The sequence below is a fragment of the Electrona antarctica genome, assembly GCF_951216825.1.
Source record: "Electrona antarctica genome assembly, chromosome: 23".
NCBI classification, from domain to species: domain Eukaryota; kingdom Metazoa; phylum Chordata; class Actinopteri; order Myctophiformes; family Myctophidae; genus Electrona; species Electrona antarctica.
Window position 1 is genome coordinate 28,008,724 of NC_136804.1, and position 19,923 is coordinate 28,028,646.

At 43.3% G+C, this 19,923-nt stretch overlaps 1 protein-coding gene across 3 annotated transcripts in view; it reads left to right on the forward strand.

Moving 5' to 3' along the window:
* The window catches only part of cog5 (component of oligomeric golgi complex 5), a 119,675-nt gene that overhangs the window by 39,347 nt on the left and 60,405 nt on the right, over positions 1 to 19,923 (forward strand). For all 3 annotated transcript variants that reach the window (XM_079494829.1, XM_079494830.1, XM_079494831.1), the window contains exon 7: positions 15,044 to 15,174. In XM_079494829.1, the coding sequence (XP_079350955.1) occupies positions 15,044 to 15,174 (131 nt within the window). The remainder of the gene's footprint in view (positions 1 to 15,043; positions 15,175 to 19,923) is intronic.

The window sequence follows — 19,923 nt, forward strand, 5'->3', positions numbered from 1 at the left end:
GAGAGAGAGAGAGAGGGGGAGAGAGAGGGGGAGAGAGAGAGAGAGGGGGAGAGAGAGGGGGAGAGAGAGAGAGAGAATTTGCACTAAGGCTGCAACTATTGATTATTTCATTTGCGATTATTCTATTGATTCATCAAATAGCTGCGAAGCGCTGTATATTTATAACACCAAATTGATTAAACTCTGATGTACAATCTTTGCATCACTTCAATATTACGTTTTTGATTCGATTTTTAGTGACATGGTCCAAAAATAGGGATATATTAATTAATCTATTCTTATATTGAATTAGCGATTAAATCGATTTGTTTGATTAATTGTTTGCACCCCGCATTTGCTCACACTAGTTCTCTTTTATCAAAGGCGAACGTGACTGTTGTGTGCACAGACAGGAGGCTCTGTCTTCACGCATACGATTGCTTTAAGCATGTGAAAAGGAGGAAGGGGCCCATAAATACTTAATGGCTGCTTTAACCCATTTTGGGCGGGAACCCCTTTTGATGTTAGCATTATGTTATGCTTTAGCTATTGAAAAATAGCAGACCTACAAGCTCAAGCTTGTAGGTCTGCTATTTTTGAAAAGTCGTAAAAATGTGGTGCAAATCTTTGAATATATATTTCCGAGCGAACATTTTTAACTAAAATATTGGCTTCTGGGGGGTCCCTGGAACTACATATTTTGAGATGGGGGTCCTTGACATGAAAAAGGTTGAGCACCACTGACATAGAAACATGGGTTTTTCTGAAAAAATGTAGGATTTAGAATCAACCTCAGTCCAAAATGGGTTAATATTGCAGCCCCCATATCCAGCCTATCCCTTGGCTAGCCGGTCTGGGGGTCTGCCATGCCCACTTCAGTAAGTGTGTTGCATGAATGGATGTGAGCATTTGCATGCAATTTACACATTAATTTAACTTGTGAGAGAGTGTACAAATGAGGTGTACCAAATGGATCCTTAGGGGTCCATTGGGACCACATTGGAAGTAATGTCTTCATTACACTTAATGTTTACAATGTGTGTCCTGTGTGAAGTTACCGTGTATTCTGTTGGGAAATCAAATTAAATCAACAAATGTAACCAAATTGACCCGTAAAGGTCCATTTGGTTACATGTGTACACTCTCTTGATTTGCAAATGTATCAGTGAGGCTTTTACCGTGTAGCCAGTTGGGTTAGGTCCTGTGTCCGCAAGCATGCTTGCACTTAAGGGGGATAATTGCCAGAATGACTCATTGTCGATGTCTATAATTTACAGTCCAGTGGCACAGTGGAACTCTTGGTGATGTCACAAGACTGTGTCTAATAACTATCATAAAATGATAAACAAAAGTTATTTTTGATATCAGCCTTATTTTTCACAATAGACCGTCCACATACATGCGTTTTTTGACAACTTCTTTAAACACCATTATTTTATTTTAGTGTCAGGGGCCACCAAATAACGTAGGCACCGGGAATGTGTTCATTAATGTGCTTCACAGTTAATAAATACAGTTTCCGCCAACATGTTGTTGCTTTTCCAAAAATATCCTGCAGCATTCCTTTTTCAGCTGTATAGGCAACAATCTACGTAAAGCACTTTGGATAAAAGTGCTATATAAATGTACCATTTATAGACAAACACTAATGACAACACAGCTGAGCTACAAGGCGTGACGCTAAAACAGACTACTGCAGTCAGTGAATGCCACACACGTACACAGTATGACTTGAACGACAAGACAATCTTTTATTTCGGTGGACGAGTGGACACTTCATCCCTCGAAAAGCCTTCATTATGTTCAAACACACTCAAGTGACGTCAGTCACTGTTAGTAGTGAACGCCGTTTGACTGGTGGGCTGATGGAAACGCACGCAGCAAACATGTTAAAGGACCTATAACATAAAATTCAAAAAAAAAATCAATGTTTTTTGAGCTCCCCTGCCTGTGTATTTTCTATCCCCACAAATATGCAATTTTGAACAATCATATAGGGGGCTTTTATGGAAATTGCTCTCAGGAACAGCTCAACTGATTTGGTCGTATTTGTGATGTCATCAATGTCACCCTACTTTGTATAATTCCTCCCTCTCTTCAGTCTTCAGTTCCAAATTTGCATTTCCACTTTGTCCGCCGTTGTTGATTTTCCAAGCTGGCATGGAATGGAAACAAGCCTGTGTTTATCTAGCATCAGTATTATAATGACTCAAATATTAAATAAGTTGCATATCAGCACATCAGGACATTGTGGCAGCTAAAACAGCTTCAGAAGCAAACAAGAAATGCCATGGACTGGTTATATCAGAGCGGTGATTGAGGCTCAAACCATTAGAAATAAGTTTGAGGGATTATGACATAAATGGTGCATTTATATAGTGCCTTTATCCAAGGCGCTTTACATAGATTGTGCATTACATTCACCCATTCACACACACATTCATACAACGATTGCGGCGGAAGCCATGCACGGTACCAACCAGCACATCGGGAGCAATTTGGGGTTAAGTGTCTTGCCCAAGGACACTTCGACATGTAGACAGGAGGAGCCGGGATTCGAACCGCCGACCCATGGATCATTGGACGACCTGCTCTACCTCTTGAGCCACAGTCGCCCCACCCCATATTATGACAATATGATATTAAATATTAAAAACTGTTTTGAAATTCATGTAATAGTTGCTTTAAAGCTGCACCATAGCTTTCCTCTTCTACCCCGGATTTGAACCTGGGCCTCCTGCGCAAGTGCTGCCATTTTTTACCAAACAAGCTAATAGAGCCTGCCGTGCTTGCTCTGGGGAGAAATTGAATTTTGATTTGTGCCAACGAAGAAACGGGATCGTGTCAAAGGCTCAGCAGCGTCTATATTTCCTAAGGAGACTGAGGAAGGCTCACCTTGATCACCGGATTTTGGTGAACTTTTACCGCTGCACCATTGAGAGCATTTTGACAAATTGCATCTCAGTGTGGTACAACAGCTGCACAGTGTCTGACCGGAAGGCCCTGCAACGGGTAGTAAAAACTGCCCAGTACATCATTGGCACCCAACTCCCGTCCATTGAGGATCTACAGCGCCAAAGATGTCTGCGTAGGGCGAGAGGCATCCTGAAAGACCCCTCTCACCCAAACCACAGACTCTTTGCCCTTCTTCCATCCGGGAGGCGCTATAGGACTATTGGTTCCCGCACTAGTAGGCTCAGGAACAGCTTCTTTCCTGTTGCTGTCTCCCTGCTGAACTCTGCCCCTCCTCAATGACACTGAACAACGATACCCCCTACTTAAGTTCTTATTTATACTTCATTGCTTATTTTCTACTTATTTTTCTATTTATGATATACCACTGTACATACTGTACATTCTGTACATTCATCAAAAAGTATATTTATTTCCATTACTGCATTACTGTATTGCATTCTGGCTGGACGCCACTGTTCATTTCATTGTCAAAGTATTTGTATACTATGTGCAGTGACAATAAATTGAATCTAATCTAATCTAATCTGTCCAAGAAGAGTATAGGGAGACCAAATACAACCACCCCAAGTGTATACATCTTAGCATACTCTAAGTATTAACCCAATCTGACCTGAGATCAGATTCTAAAAATGTCTTCTACATCCTGACAGTTTTCTGAAAAAGCTATGTTTCTATGTCAGTCGTTCTTCGATTTTTCAAAAATAGCAGACCTACAAGCTCGTAGCGCGCCACTCTGTGGCGCGCTACGAGCTTGTAGATCTGCTATTTTTCAATAGCTAAAGCATAACATAATGCTAACACCAAAAGGGGTTCCCGCCCAAAATGGGTTAACACACTATTAGTAATTAGTTAACGATAATTAATCATTTATAATACGTATTAACAAACTACCATACAGATTGGAAAAAATCACACCGGTGTGAAGTGAGGGGTGCTCTTATCATCATACATCATCTCATTCCAGCCAATCACAATTTGCGTCCTCTGTCCTTCAATGTTTGTGTTTACACAATGTTTGTGTTTAACCCATTTAGGCCTGACGTCGAAAGAATATATATTCAAAGATTTGTGCCACATTTTCACGATTTTTCAAAAATAGCAGACCTACAAGCTTGTAGCGCGCCACTCGGTGGCGCGCTATGAGCTTGTAGATCTGCTATTTTTCAATAGCTAAAGTATAACATAATGCTTAGTTAAAACACCAAAAGGGGTTCCCGTCCAGAATGGGTGAATACACTCAAAACTGGCCATTCATTGTCAATGGCATTCAATGTTGGTGTTTACACCAACATTTGTAATGATTTATTGGAGCGCCCCTCCAATAAATCCTTAAAGGAATTTCATAATATGAATTATGAACTTTAATGTGCTGAAGGACCAAGTATGAAGCTAAAAGTAGCACCATTATGGGGTGCTTAAGTGCATGCAGGTGGACATAATTTACATACGCACATAGACCCAGTCACATGCTGGTTTACACTAGCTGTGACACATTGCATCTGGCAGTTGTATTTCCCCTGTACATGTTATTGTTAGGAGGCTATTTCAGGCATTCATTTTCGATGAACTAAAGAAATGGCGATCCATAATGTCCCAGAGTGAGCGTGCACTTCTGGAGCGGCTGACTTGCACCGTCTACTATGGGCCTCTACTGTTGTTATGCTCGTTGTAGTGAACTACTAGTGCTTCTCAAACATTTTTCTTGTCAAGGACCACTTTGACAGGAAAAGACTCGCTCACCGTATAGAAAATAGAAGTAAAACTCCTTAAACTGAGACTTGGAAAAATATTTTTTCTTTATTTTTATCATGCTCATAAAGTGCTCTGTGCTCAAAGTGCAATTAAAAAGCAAACGTTTCGGTCCTAGGACCTTCGTCAGTGCTATATCTTTTGTGTTTTTCCTCTTGTCAAGGACCCCCACGTTGATACATAATTTGCCCGCATGCCCCCATCTGAACGTCTTTCTGTGCCAGAGAACCCTGCATGTTTCAAAACTGCATGTTGTGAGCTTGGATATGTCGATATAGGTTTATTGTGTTTTCACCCAGTTTAAACCTGAGGCCGATTTAAAAGAAAAAAAAAAAAAAAAAAAGGCTTCTACATCCTGACAGTTTTCTGAAAAACATATGTTTATATGTCAGTCGTTCTCAAACATTTTCATGTCAACGACCCCCAGCATTATATGTACAGTTGGGTGCCACCGATATTGTCCCTTATCATTTGACCCATTTAGGCCTGACCTCAAAACTTTAAAAAATCCTTCTAAATCCTGAAAAAACCTTCTAAATTTTCACGATTTTTCAAAAATAGCAGACCTACAAGCTCGTAGCGCGCCACTCGGTGGCGCGCTATGAGCTTGTAGATCTGCTATTTTTCAATAGCTAAATTATAACATAATGTTTAAAACACCAAAAGGGGTTCCCGCCCAAAATGGGTTAGCTGTCCTTTTGCGCAGATCACGCAAACCTCAGCAAAAAGAAAAGGACAATATCGATGGCCTCCAACTGTATTTGGCCGCGGAGCCCCATCTGAAAATATGTTGTTCCTAGTGTTGCTCCAGTTCAAAAACGTTCTCTGTGAAATAATATATATTCAAAGATTTGTGCCACACTTTTCGCGATTTTTCAAAAATAGCAGACCTACAGACCTGTAGATCTGCTATTTTTCAATAGAAAAAGTTTAAAATTATGGTTAAAACACCAAAAGCTGGCCTGGGCCATGGCTCAATGGTCCAGGCACCTTGGCTGGTAATCCAGTCTGGCAGTGAGCCGCGGGTTCGACTCCCGATCCCGACGGCCTTTACTGCATGTCTTCCCCCCCATCTCTCTCCCCATTTCCTGTCAGCCTACTGTCTGTCCCTCCATAAAAAATATAAAATAAAGACGAAAGCCACAAAAAAAAAACATAAAAAACCCCCACCAAAAGCTGGTTCCTGCCCAGAATGGATTAAGCTTAAGTTTTGACGCTACATATAACATTTGGGGCCCCCCAGCGTGGACCCCCAGACCCCCACGTTCCTGACCACTGAAGCCGTTTCCTGCGTGGACGCCGGTAAACAGCTTGTTCTCTCCCTCTAATGCTGAGCTGGAACAAAGAGTAAGAAGAACACACACTGACTGAGGATAAACGATAATGACGTATTGATCTTATTGGCGTTTCACTAAGTTCTCCCCCCATCTGTGTGTCTCCCTGTGTGAGGCTCATCTTTTTTACACCAGGCATGTGTACACCAACAAATAGACACAGTCGATAATGATGGACGGCACGTGCGGCACGGCACGTATAGCCTGCAGTCATTAGTCCACGCGTGTTGTGTGTGTGTGCGCGTGTGTGCGTGTGCGTGTGTGTGTGTGTGTGTGCGCGTGTGCATGACTCTACATGCATGCCTTCAAAGTGCCCTATTACACAAAGGTGTCAATACAAAAAAAGAAAACACTCCAAACATCACTTGTGATGATGTCTCCAGTGCTCTCATTCACATACCATGCGCACACACACACACACACACACACACACACACAGGGGGGGGGGGCAACGGGGGGGGGGCTCAGCTGGTGGACCGTGGTCGCAGACAGGCTTTGTGTACGGTTTGTGAGGCGGTGAGTGGATTGCTTTTGGATTGAATGTGGATTCTGTCCAATTCCCCTGGTCCTGTCCTGTGTGACTCAGTCTGCCACCTGCCTGATAATGCTCTCGCCGGGGAGTGCCTCAACAATCGAGCAGGCCCGGACAAATGGCATGTGAAAGAGCTTTATTACAGGCCCCTCCACCAGCCCATACTCTCCTCCCCAGTCACCCCTGCATCCACGCAGCGAGTGTGCATTCCTCTGCAGTGTTTATTTTTATGGCAAATTTTGAATCATCTCAACCCATTTTGACCTGAGATCAGATTCTAAAAATGTCTTCTACATCCTGACAGTTTTCTGAAAAAGCAAAAAAAAAGATCTAAAAAAAAAAAAAATAGCAGACCTACAAGCTCGTACTATGATCTACAAGCCTATGAGCTTGTAGATCTGCTATTTTTCAATAGCTAAATTATAACAATGTTTAAACATAGTCTTTTGAATCTAGTTTTAGTCAACTAAATATAAGATCATAGATTCATAAAATGTATTTTGGCAGGCCTTGATTGTTGTAATGGATCCATTTTATACTTGGTTGCATGCTGAAAATAGCCGATCTACAAGCTGCGTTGTGAACACCTGAGCGCAACCAACCATAAAATGACTTGTCTTTTTGTTCTACTGGATCTCCACCATTCGCTCCCTAACATTTTTGTCTCGTTTTTATTTTTTCATCTTGTTGATTTTTAGTCATTACACCTTATTTTTTTACTTTTTTTTAATTTAGTCTTCGTCTGTATAATTTTTTTTGGTCAGTTTTAGTCGACAAAATCAACATTGTTCCTCCGCTGTGTCTTTGGTTTAGGAAAGCGCCACATTGGAAAATGTATTAACCAGGTGAAGACGCTATTCTAAAGGGGAATATTTGGCGAAAATAGAGCAACCTTTTTCCGGTGAAGATCATCTATTTAGTGTAGAGCAGCGGTTCCAAACCTTTTCCAGATCAGCATGTTAAGTGGTCTGATGGGTGGGTCGTGTTAAGTGGTCTGCTGGGTGGGTCGTGTTAAGTGGTCTGCTGGGTGGGTCGTGTTAAGTGGTCTGATGGGTGCGTCGCATGCATTTTCAGAGCATGTTTATTTTAATGATCAACAATCAATTGTGTTCCGGCTATGGGTTGGACTTGGAATCCTTTCGATTTTAATGATTCCGGTTCCTTAACGTTTCCCTCTTAAGGGTTCCTTTAACGATTCATATAAGGGGGTTCCAAACGGACCCTTGGAAGTCTGTTACTCTGAGAGTGTACAAATGAAACCATGGGTCCATTTGGTTCCACTTGTAATAATAATAATAATAAAACTTTATTTGTATAGCACCTTTCATGACATGAAATGCAGCTCCAAGTGCTTTACAGAGCAATGGAGAAAAAAAAGAAAAGCAAGGCATAAACATTAAAAAAACAAGAGCAGTAATGCAATACAGTGAGGACATGAATAACAAAAAAAATTAAAAGATCAATTAAAAGCAAGAGTATAGAAGTGGGTCTTGAGCTGCGCTTTAAAAATGTCTACAGAGGCTGCCTGTCGAAGGTACAGTGGGAGTTTGTTCCACGCCGTCGGCCCGTAGAAGCAAAACGCTTCTCATAGTTATGGTGGCCCTTGAAATGAAAAGGTTTTAGAACCACTACTATTGTAATGGTATAGCGGATGTGAAATCCACATACCGGCTCCTACAGTGTGATGAAACCGCTTCTGGAAACGGTTCCGGCTTGTATGAATGGAACTAACATAGTATACTTGTAAATGTCTACTTATTGTTATCAGAATGATTTTTGAGTGGTGTAAACCACTCCAACAACTGGCTTTGTACCCGTGTATGTTCGTACCAAAAAAAATGTACCCGTGTCTGTTCGTACCAAACAAAATGTACCCATGTCAGACCACAGCTGATCAGTCTATATAAGACCTTACACCACTCAGTTCATACGGGTGTGATTTTTTGAAACATTTCAAGTAATGTTATAATTATCATTATCATCGTAGTGTTTTGCCAATTACTTGGGGTCCAAACCAGTGGTCCCCCGGCCCACAGATTGGGAATCCCTGAAGTAGAGTGGAAACAGGAGGGGCCCCTAGTATTGAGCCCTGGGGGACTAATAAGTCCCCCAGGGCTTATAAACACACACACTGTCAAATTATGAGAGATGAATGGTACTGTATACTAGGGCTGGGCAATTAACTGAAAATATATGGAAACTGATATTTAGAACCAATAACCATAATCTTGGCCATAAAGGCTCATGCAGGGTTTTTTTTCTCCACCCATGAATCAACAATTATTTTTGATTATCGACTAAATCTATTAGTCTTATTTACGACTTAAAGGAGCATTCAGTGATTTGGGTGATTTGGAAAACCACCCAGTCCGCCCCGGTAACAAAATGTGCACATGCACGCTCTACAGTGGGGGGAAGTGCAACAGGCCAACAGCATGTGCACCAAGGCCCGCCCCCACTCGATCATGATTGGAGGAAGGCCCCTCTCATCCTGATTAGATGAAGGCTTTGCCACCCGCCACCAAAACTGAAACTAGGGTTTTTTGACCCCAGGGGCTCACTGGGGACAGGGAGGAGCTCCTTATATGGTCAGCACACTCTATAGTAGGGAGGATTATCCAGAAAAAAAGAAAAAATAAGTGATATTTGAATTAAGTCAAATCACTGAATATACCTTTAACCCTGTATTATAGTTCATTGTACTATGGTGCCGTGCAGAAATAGTTAAAATAGCTGAGCTTGTATATCTGCTATTTTCACTATTGTTACATTTTAAATAATATTGTGCATTAATCAAGTTTGCCCCCCCCCCATGATGAACGGAGTACAGGATTAGACATTTACCCATTTTGACCTGAGATCAGATTCTAAAAATGTCTGTTTGAAAATGACAGTTTTCTGAAAAAGCTATGTTTCTGTGTCAGTCGTTCTTCGATTTTTCAAAAAATAGCAGACCTACATGCTCGTAGCGCGCTATGAGCTTGTAGATCTGCTATTTTTCAATAGCTAAAGCATAACATAATGCTAACACCAAAAGGGGTTCCCGCCCAAAATGGGTTAAGGGCCATATCTTACGCCACCCCTTAACGTATTTGTCATTTTTTTTAAATATTTTGACAAATTTTAAATAGTTCAAGTAGCCGATCTACAATGCACATCGACACCCTGTGAGCTACTTGAACTATTTTAAAAGGTTTATATAAAATAGTAAAACATGGCAAATACGTTTAGGCAGTGGTTCCCAAACCTTTTTGTGTCAAGGACCCCCAAGTCAACATTTATTAGGCCACGGACCCCCCATTTGAAAACATATGCCAGTGACCCCGATAATGGCTCTAGCAGTGATTCCGAAACATATTAATTTCATGGACCCCCCAGTTTCACACGCATTATGCTATGGACCCCCAATTTAATGGCATTTCTATCTCTGGTACCCCAATTTATATTGTAAAACCACTGTTAATTTAGCTCTGAGAGTGTACAAATGGAACTCCATGGGTTTCCCCTCCATGGGTTTCTTTTCTCACCTGCACACACTTCTCTTTTATTGATGTTACCTTTTTTTGTACTGTTTTATTGTGCGAATAAACTAAACTAAAAATAATAAATAAAAAAAAATCAGCCAAACAGCCACTCAGATGCTACTGTACTTAATTCCAGAAATAAGAGGTGCAAAAAGATGGCAAGAGGTAACAAATGGAAGGACAAAGTAGCTTTAAATAGATCTGAACTACTTAGCTTCTTAGACCGATCCTTTTTTCACGTTTGGCTTATGTCTTCTTTAATAGGGCAGAATAGAGTGCAGTTATTACCACTTATCTATTGTTGTACACACCTGTCTCTACTGCTCTACCCCGCCCCCCCCCCCCCCCCCCCCCCCGGCACTATATTTGAAATAGGACTTAACACCCTTGTCGCCATGACCAGCGGCACCACAGGTTATCATGATTACCCTTTGATAGCCGAACCCGCCGCGCCGCGGGTATTCGCTTCATATCAAAATCCACCGGCAGAAGCCAAACACATACCTCTACTGCGCTACCAGGTTGCTAGGCATGTTGCTATGTCCCTCCAGGCACAGGGCGAAATGCGCGCACACCCCATTGGAATCCACTCATTATGATTTATTTCCTGTCTGTTTTCTCTGAAAAATACTCAAAAATCCGTCTTTTTGTCAAATCCGTTCCGGCGTTCAGATGAGAATAGTGATTTTTGATCCCATTGTGGCCGACATATTACCGTTTCTGGTGAAAGATAAACAACATGGCCATCTGCTACACTACAATGTGCTTTGGGTTTCGTCTTTGTGAAGCGTTTGACACACACAGAAGCGGGGCTTGATGTTGATGGTACCTCTGATGGCGCGGAGGTACCATTAGACCACTAGAGGGCGCAGCTCTCAAAGTGTTAAAGGTGAATTCCGAATAACCGTTTTATTACCTTAACCCATTCTGGACGGGAACCCCTTTTGGTGTTTTAAGCATTATGTTATACTTTAGCTATTGAAAAATAGCAGATCTACAAGCGCATACGAGCGTGTAGGTCTGCTGCTATTGAAAAATCGTGAAAATGTGGTGCAAGAATGAATATATATTCTTTCAGAGCGAACATTTTGAACTCAAATGTTGGCTTCTGGGAGGTCCCTGGAACTACATATTTTCAGATGGGGGTCGGCAGCCAAATACAGATAATTCTGTGGGTCCTTGACATGAAATTGTTGAGCACACAGAAACATAGGTTTTTTAGAAAACTTTCAGGAGAATTTTGTAGACTCGTCCTCGGGTCTAAATGGGTTAATCAGATTTGAATATATCCAAGAAAAAAAATCTACTACATCCCGAGCGCACGGCAGCTCCGACCGTGCGCGGTGGGTTTAATGGTAAATCTCTTATTTTGATCGCTCGAAAATTCATTTTTTTCTGTCTTTCATAATGTCGCATAAATCTCCACAGTGTTTTGTCCCAAATGGGCTACCGTAGTGGCCGATGTATCGCTAAACCCGCAGCGCATGCTCAGAGCTGCGGTGCGCTGGGGATGTAGGTAAGGTAAGAAAACGGTTACGTAGTCCGGAATTGTCCTTTAACACAATCAGTGCCGGAAGTCCTTCAAAATAGGAGCTCTGGGGTGCCGGAACAACATGGCCGCTTTTACTCGGAAACCCATGACCCGGAAACAATCCACTAAAAAAAGTTGACTTTACATAGCTAGCTTACATTGCGATCGTTTTAGTTTATACGATATATGATCCAAAAAGCGTTCATATTTTGCGGGAGAGACGGATGAGGAGCAGAAATGAAGCGCCAGTATATCGATCCGTTCAAGACCACGGAGAGCGCCCTGGATTAGGAGAGACGAGTCATTCTTTCCGCCGCGCTAACGGCTAGGTCAATGGTAAGCTAACAATTGCCTAGAGTGTAGCATACGGTAGCCGAAAGGCGAACTAACAAATAAAAAAAAAGGAGAAAATTCAGAATATTCGCCCCGCATCATTGAGGATGCGCTAAGACGTCCTCACACGTCGGATGTACGCGTCGATTGGGACCCCTAGGACGTGTGGCGACGTCCTATGTACGGAATCGTTTAAGTGTCCCTTCCTAAAATGTAGCGGAGTCAAAAGTTAATTTGAAGTGTAGCGGAGTGAAAGTCATGAGCTTGCAAATAATAAATAAATGAATACATAAACTCCAAAAATGTACAGTACTCAAGTTAATGTTCTTAGTTACTGTCCACCACTGCTCGTAGTGGAGATGTGTGAGCCTCTCCACTAGGGTGTCCAATGATCCCTGTGTCCACCACTGCTCGTAGTGGAGATGTGTGAGCCTCTCCACTAGGGTGTCCAATGATCCCTGTGTCCATCCCTGCTCGTAGTGGAGATGTGTGAGCCTCTCCACCACTGCTCGTAGTGGAGATGTGTGAGCCTCTCCACTAGGGTGTCCAATGATCCCTGTGTCCACCACTGCTCGTAGTGGAGATGTGTGAGCCTCTCCACTAGGGTGTCCAATGATCCCTGTGTCCACCACTGCTCGTAGTGGAGATGTGTGGGCCTCTCCACTAGGATGTCCAATGATCCCTGTGTCCACCACTGCTCGTAGTGGAGATGTGTGAGCCTCTCCACTAGGGTGTCCACTGACCCCTGTGTCCACCACTGCTCGTAGTGGAGATGTGTGAGCCTCTCCACTAGGGTGTCCAATGATCCCTGTGTCCACCACTGCTCGTAGTGGAGATGTGTGAGCCTCTCCACTAGGGTGTCCAATGATCCCTGTGTCCACCACTGCTCGTAGTGGAGATGTGTGAGCCTCTCCACTAGGGTGTCCAATGATCCCTGTGTCCACCACTGCTCGTAGTGGAGACGTGTGAGCCTCTCCACTAGGGTGTCCAATGATCCCTGTGTCCACCACTGCTCGTAGTGGAGATGTGTCAGCCTCTCCACTAGGGTGTCCAATGATCCCTGTGTCCATCACTGCTTGTAGTGGAGATGTGTGGGCCTCTCCACTAGGGTGTCCAATGATCCCTGTGTCCACCACTGCTCGTAGTGGAGATGTGTGAGCCTCTCCACTAGGGTGTCCAATGATCCCTGTGTCCACCACTGCTCGTAGTGGAGATGTGTGGGCCTCTCCACTAGGGTGTCCAATGATCCCTGTGTCCATCACTGCTTGTAGTGGAGATGTGTCAGCCTCTCCACTAGGGTGTCCAATGATCCCTGTGTCCACCACTGCTCGTAGTGGAGATGTGTGAGCCTCTCCACTAGGGTGTCCAATGATCCCTGTGTCCACCACTGCTCGTAGTGGAGATGTGTGAGCCTCTCCACTAGGGTGTCCAATGATCCCTGTGTCGGCGGTTCGAATCCCGGCTCCTCCTGTCCACATGTCGAAGTGTCCTTGGGCAAGACACTGAACCCTACATGGCCTCCAATGAGTTGGTCGGTGTGAGCTTTGCCACCATTGGTGTGTGAATGTGGGAAGTGAGGACGCTGGCGTCGACTGTTCGTCACTTCACCTCCCAATGTATGAATGAATGAACCGTTGTAAAGCGCTTTGAGCACTTGGAAAAGCACTATAAAAATAATAAATATTATTATTATTATTATTATTATTTCCCTTATTATTATTTTCAGATGGCAGGTGTGGAATATAAAATATCAGAGAGGTTTCTTCCAGGAAATAAAACGTCTGGGTTTCCGAGGCTAATCTCCCACTGGGAGACACATTCTGAAGAATACCTAGTTTTGTGTCAAAAGGTTAACAAACTATTGGGAGCAGATTAACTTGAACAGTGTTGCGACTCAATACATTTTTACCTGGATTGGGGACACACAGATCCGACTCAGCAGCAGCTGCGGATGAGACAGAGATTCACCAAGGAATTGAATTAATCAGACTGGACCAGCTCGGGAGTCGGGACCCAAATATGAAATATTGAATCGCACACAGAAGTCGACAGAACTCATGACCGCGCAAAGAGAATGGGGGACAACACCTGCTGTCCCTTGCCCTGGATTTGTCCCTTATAGTTTGAGTTATTTGTTGTCTTCATACGTCCTTGTATTACAATACTTATGAGGACCAAATGCCCCCACAAGTATAGTAGAATTGAAGATGAGGCATCATGAAGACCGTTTTTTCTGTTCCTCAAAAGATAAATGGTTGTTTTATGCTTACTTCTTAAGCCCTAACCACACCAAAGGTTCGCCTTGCAACTCCTTGCGTCATGCGTCACCTTGCGCTGAGTTGCGACAGACTGGTGCTTTAACTGCTCATATCACACACAAGGGTCGACGTGCGTCATTCTACCCATGTCCAACTGTCTTTATTTATTTTTTTAAAGAAAAAACTTGGAGCAAAGCTTGGAGCAAATAGTATAAATGTAGGCCTACACAAATACAACACTATAATTGTAATAAATCATGATAATTAAGGAAGAAAACTAATTGGGATTTGACTGTTTAAACCTACCTGCATGGTCTCGTCAATGCAATGCGAAGCTGTTTTGAAGCACAAAGGCATTGCCGTGACATTTTGGCTGCTTGCTTGCAAAGACTATAATTTTACACGGCAAGATCATGAAGCATGGATATCATATTACCTTATAAAAATGTGTAGTTTCCACCCCAGAAGACTGGAAGCTGAAGAACTTTGACTAAGGTGTGCAACTAGTCTGTGTGAGCGTGTGCTGCTGTCCACACGGTGCCTGTTTAATTGTCTGCTCGTGCTCGCTCCGGTCTCTCAACATCGATACAAGTTTAATAAGCAATAAGCTTCGGGTGGGAATATATTCTCTATTTGGACATGTGAGTGTCGATCCAATATTGAGAAGGAAAACAAAAACAAAACAACACATTCTCAGAATAATCTCGCGGGCCGCCGCGAGCAGCAGCACTCAAGAGCATTGAGCCGAAATATAGCAGATCTAGCAGCTATTTTTGATTTGTTGGTATAGTAATACAAACGTGTGTGTGTGTGTGTGTCCCCTACAGATTACCTGTCCCAGGGCGTGGACCTGAGTGGGATTGAGGTGATTGAGAGTGAGCTGCTCCTCATTAGCAGAGCCAGGCTGGAGGTTGAGAACCAGGCCAAGAGACTTCTGGAGCAAGGCATGGAGATACAGGTACACTAGCCCATTTATGCCTGATGTCGACATTTAAAAAATGTCTTTTTAAAAAACAAATCTGAAAAACCTCATGTTTCTATATCAGTGGTTCTCAATATTTCATGTCAAGGACCCCAAAAATGATATGTAATATGCCGCCGACCCCCATCTGAAAATATGTTGTTCCAGGGACCTCCCAGAAGCAAAGATTTGAGTTAAAAACTGAAACTCTGAAAGAATATACCATTCAAAGATTTGAGGTACATTTTCACGATTTTATGAGCTTGTAGATCTGCTATTTTTTCAATAGCTAAAGCATAACATAATGCTATAAACACCAAAAGGGGTTCCGGCTAGACCAGAGGTCTGGAGTAAGGCATGGAGATACAGGTACACTAGACCAGGGGTTCTCAACATGTGGGTCGCGACCCCTCGGGGGTCCCAAAATTATTTGAAAATGGAAAGGAAGAGTTTACATAGTACACATAGTACATGCATACACCTTCCCTAATGTATATCTGGTTTCAGTATTTATTTATGGTGTATTGTCTATTATTAAGGTTATTGTAGCAGTCAATTTATATTGGGGGTCGGGAGGGGGCGGGGCGGGGGTCCCGAGACAGGGGGTCCCCGGCCAAAAACGTTGAGAACCCCTGCACTAGACCAGAGGTTCCCAACCACCGCGGGACATGTGCCACTGGTACGCGAGAAGGGAATCCCCCACGTTTTCCCGTTGTATCTACACATCCATTTGAAAACACGACACACACCAGAGGACACACACCAGACCTGAGAGCTATTAGTGAGCAGCGGATTTGGCCGCTGTGCGCAGAGTGGGACCCTCAATCACCCATTGGAATGCAAATACATGCCTTTCAGCCTTTGTATTATAATAATAATAATAATAAGCTTTATTTATATAGCACCTTTCATACAGGGTTGCAGTTCAAAGTGCTTCACAGGCAGGACATACATCAAGTGCTTTACAGTTAGGTCATAGGTTATATCAAACACAATGCAAGACAAGACAGTGCATGTGCATAAAGTCAGACATCGAGAATAAAAATAGGCATGAGAAAGTCAAGCATTTAAGGTATTTGTTAAAGAAAAAAATAAAAATAATAATAGAATACATGATGGGAAGCCTCAATAAAGTGCTACGGTAGGGTGGAGAAGGCTAATCTGAAGAGGTGTGTTTTTATTTTTTGTTTGAAAATGTTGGTGGAGTTGGCCTCTGATTTCCTGAGGAATTGTGTTCCATAATTTTGGTGCATAAAAAGAGAATGCGGCCTCTCCTATTTTCTTTCGTGGTTTTGTGGTTTCTTTCGAGTATTCTACTCGTCTGGCAGGTATATATATACAGTATATCTCTTTGAAAAACTTTAGTTCTTCTGATTGTGTGGGGGAGGGGGAGGGGGACGACGACAACACATCTTGCCTGCCCAAAATGTAATTCCTGGAAAAAGTTTCCCGACCCGAAGGATTTTCCTAAACAGCGGTGTCCGTTCGAATGAAAATAACAAGGATCAGGTTCCAGGAATTACATTTTGGGCAGGCAAGAATTATATCTTGGACAGGCAAGATGTGTTAATTGTCGTCTCCCCGCGCACAATCGTAGCACTTTTCAAAGAGATATACCTGCCAGACGAGTAGGATACAAAGGCTGAAAGGCTTGCATTTACATTCCAATGGGTGATTGAGGATTGCGCTCTACCGCGGCGGCCAATCAGCTGTCCACTAATGGTTCTCATGTCTTGTTTTTGTCCTCTTTTTTTTCTCATTGTATGGATTTTGGCCAGGCAGAAATGGATTTGGACAGGCGGACGCTTGCCCTCGCCTTATTGTAGATACGCCTCTGCCAAGGATTTGTCAGCGGACGCATCACTATGACTGTGATTTATAAATGGCTTCGAGTCTGTGTTACTTCCGTGTTGCGTGGCGTAACGGTGACGTCACTGCCCAATCCTTGGTATCTTTACCTTGTGCTCACTCAGCGGGCAGCAGCAGCGGATCATCAAGGGATCAACAGCTGTAGCCTATTTTATCACCCTCGCGCTAATGAAACAAAACACTACACGACCGTGATGGTACAGGATTATTATTATCAGAACATGATGTTACCGGCTTGATGGCCCGGGTATCGGAGGAGACCCGAGGCTTTCTTCACCCTCCAAATGACTGATTGTGGGGGTTAGCAGAGATGGAGTACTTGTAGAGAGGCTTGGGAATTGGCTATACTAAATTGGGACTTGAAGGGGAGAATTTTTTTTTCTTTTGTCTTGAAGGGGCATGTTTTGCACAATAACAGTCTTTTAATTATGTCTGCCCACGATCTCTGTGATTCATACAGTAGGCTACGTTTGATTACCTCAGTCACTGATACTAAAATCTGATATTTTATTTTTATTTTTTCTATGAACCTGTGACTTGACACCCATACTGTTATAAAACGGAAATAAAAAGATTTTGAAAAGAAAAGAACATGATGTTACCCAGGTAAAGTAATGGGCACTCTGCATGTTTAACTTTTCCACGTGTCCTACTGTCATCATACTGTTATTGTCGATATAACGCCATTTAGGTCAGTGATATAACATGTTTTGATATAATAATAGCAGCGGGTAGCCTATAAGTAAGGGCCAGACAACTGTCTTCCGTGAGAACGTTAGGTTTTGGCACGATGACGCGCGACACGAAGGGTGTGCCTTACACAAAATCTTTAGAGAGAGAGAGAGAGAGAGAGAGTATACATATACAGGCTATGCTGGCTGTCATCTGCCCCAGAAAACCTGGTTCTCTAGAGAACAGTGTCCTGTTTCAGAAACCTTTAGTGTGTGTGTGTGTGTGTGTGTGTGTGTGTGTGTGTGTGTGTGTGTGTGTGTGTGTGTGTGTGTGTGTGTGTCTGACTGTGTGTGGCTGTGTGTGTGAGACTGTGTGCGCATGCGTGTGTGCGTGACAGCCTGTTCACTGTCAGCAATGACATGTTGCCAGAGCTGGGGGCGGGCGGGGGGTTCTTTTCTGGTCCTGTGTTTCTCAGAAGCAGCCATGTTGTCCTGTCCTGCTCTGCTCGTCCCCAGTCACCGGCCCGTTGTACAGACGACGATAAGGAAATCACACAAAACACTCTCTCCCTTTCTCTGACGGGAGAGAAACCCTTGGGCTTCATGATATGGCGATCATGAAAACCTAATCTTATTTGCCATGAAGGGCGGCGGTTCCTGAGTCTGACCTTTTTCTGGTTCAGGCCAGGCCCACTTGAAAACCTCAAAGGCATTTTTGCAGCCCACTCATCTGACCACTTAAAGGAGCATTCAGTGATTTGGGCGATTTGTAAAAAACCCCGGTCTGCCCCGGTAACAAGATGTGCACATGCACATGCTCTACAGTGGGGGAAGTACAACAGACCAACAGCACGTGCATCAAGGCCCGCCCCCACTCGATCATGATTGGAGGAAGGCCCCTCTCATCCTCATTGGATGAAGGCTTTGCCACCCAAAGCCCAAACCGAAACTAGGGTTTTTTGACCCCAGGGGTTAACTGGGGACAGGGAGGAACTCCTTATATGGTCAGCACACTCTATAGTAGGGAGGTTTATAAAAAAAGAAAAAAATAAGTGATATTTGAATGAAGTGAAATCACTGAATATACCTTTAACAACCACGTTACATATTACATTCTTATTTAACAATTATTTTGAAGAAAGAATGCCATGCCATGAATTATTTTAATATCAATGTCTTATTATCATTAAAATCTTTTTATTTATTTATTTGGGGGCCAAATTTCAATATCCTCACGGCCCCGTCTAGTGGCCTTGAGGATCCTCACGGCTCCATCTGAGCTTTACTGAGTGCCACAGAAGACCAAGGCCCCGTCTAGAGACGGCTCTATCTGAGCTGTACTGAGTGCCACAGAAGACCAAGGCCCCGTCTAGAGACGGCTCCATCTGAGCTGTACTGAGTGCCACAGAAGACCAAGGCCCCGTCTAGAGACGGCTCCATCTGAGCTTTACTGAGTGCCACAGAAGACCAAGGCCCCGTCTAGAGACGGCTCTATCTGAGCTTTACTGAGTGCCACAGAAGACCAAGGCCCCGTCTAGAGACGGCTCTATCTGAGCTTTACTGAGTGCCACAGAAGACCAAGGCCCTGTCTAGAGACGGCTCTATCTGAGCTTTACTGAGTGCCACAGAGAAGACCAAGGAGATGAGATGAATTATTTTTTGCGCCAGGTCCGTTTACCCCAGGCTAGGGGACGTGAGTCGCCAAGTCTGTATATATATAACCTTTTAAACCCTATATATTGTGGCGACGGGACTGTACTGTTGTGTGGTTATTGGGCCTCTGCCCCTTTAAGAGTTCCCGGCATGCTTTGCGGCCGGTTGTTGTTGTTGTTGAATGAGGAAGTGTGCCGGTAGAAAAGACGCACACGAGTGAGAACTGTTGTTTTGTATTACAAATACTTTCAAAGTAAGAGATTTACCTTGTATGTGAAGCTGTGGAGAAAGCTTAAATAAACCGTTTATATATGAGAGAAGTTGTTGGAGATTAATTTCCTTGCCGTTCGCCACATTGGTGTCAAGAAGTGGGATTATTAACCTAACGCCATGGAAAGGATCAAAGAAGATAGACTGACAAGGGAGATTGAAAGCTTGTATGCACAAGTCGAACATTTAAAGATGGACATTGAACAGAGAGACAATGCTACACAGAAACGTTATGTGAGTAAAAACTATACACCCAGTGGAGCTGATCTAGTGCGACCAGACG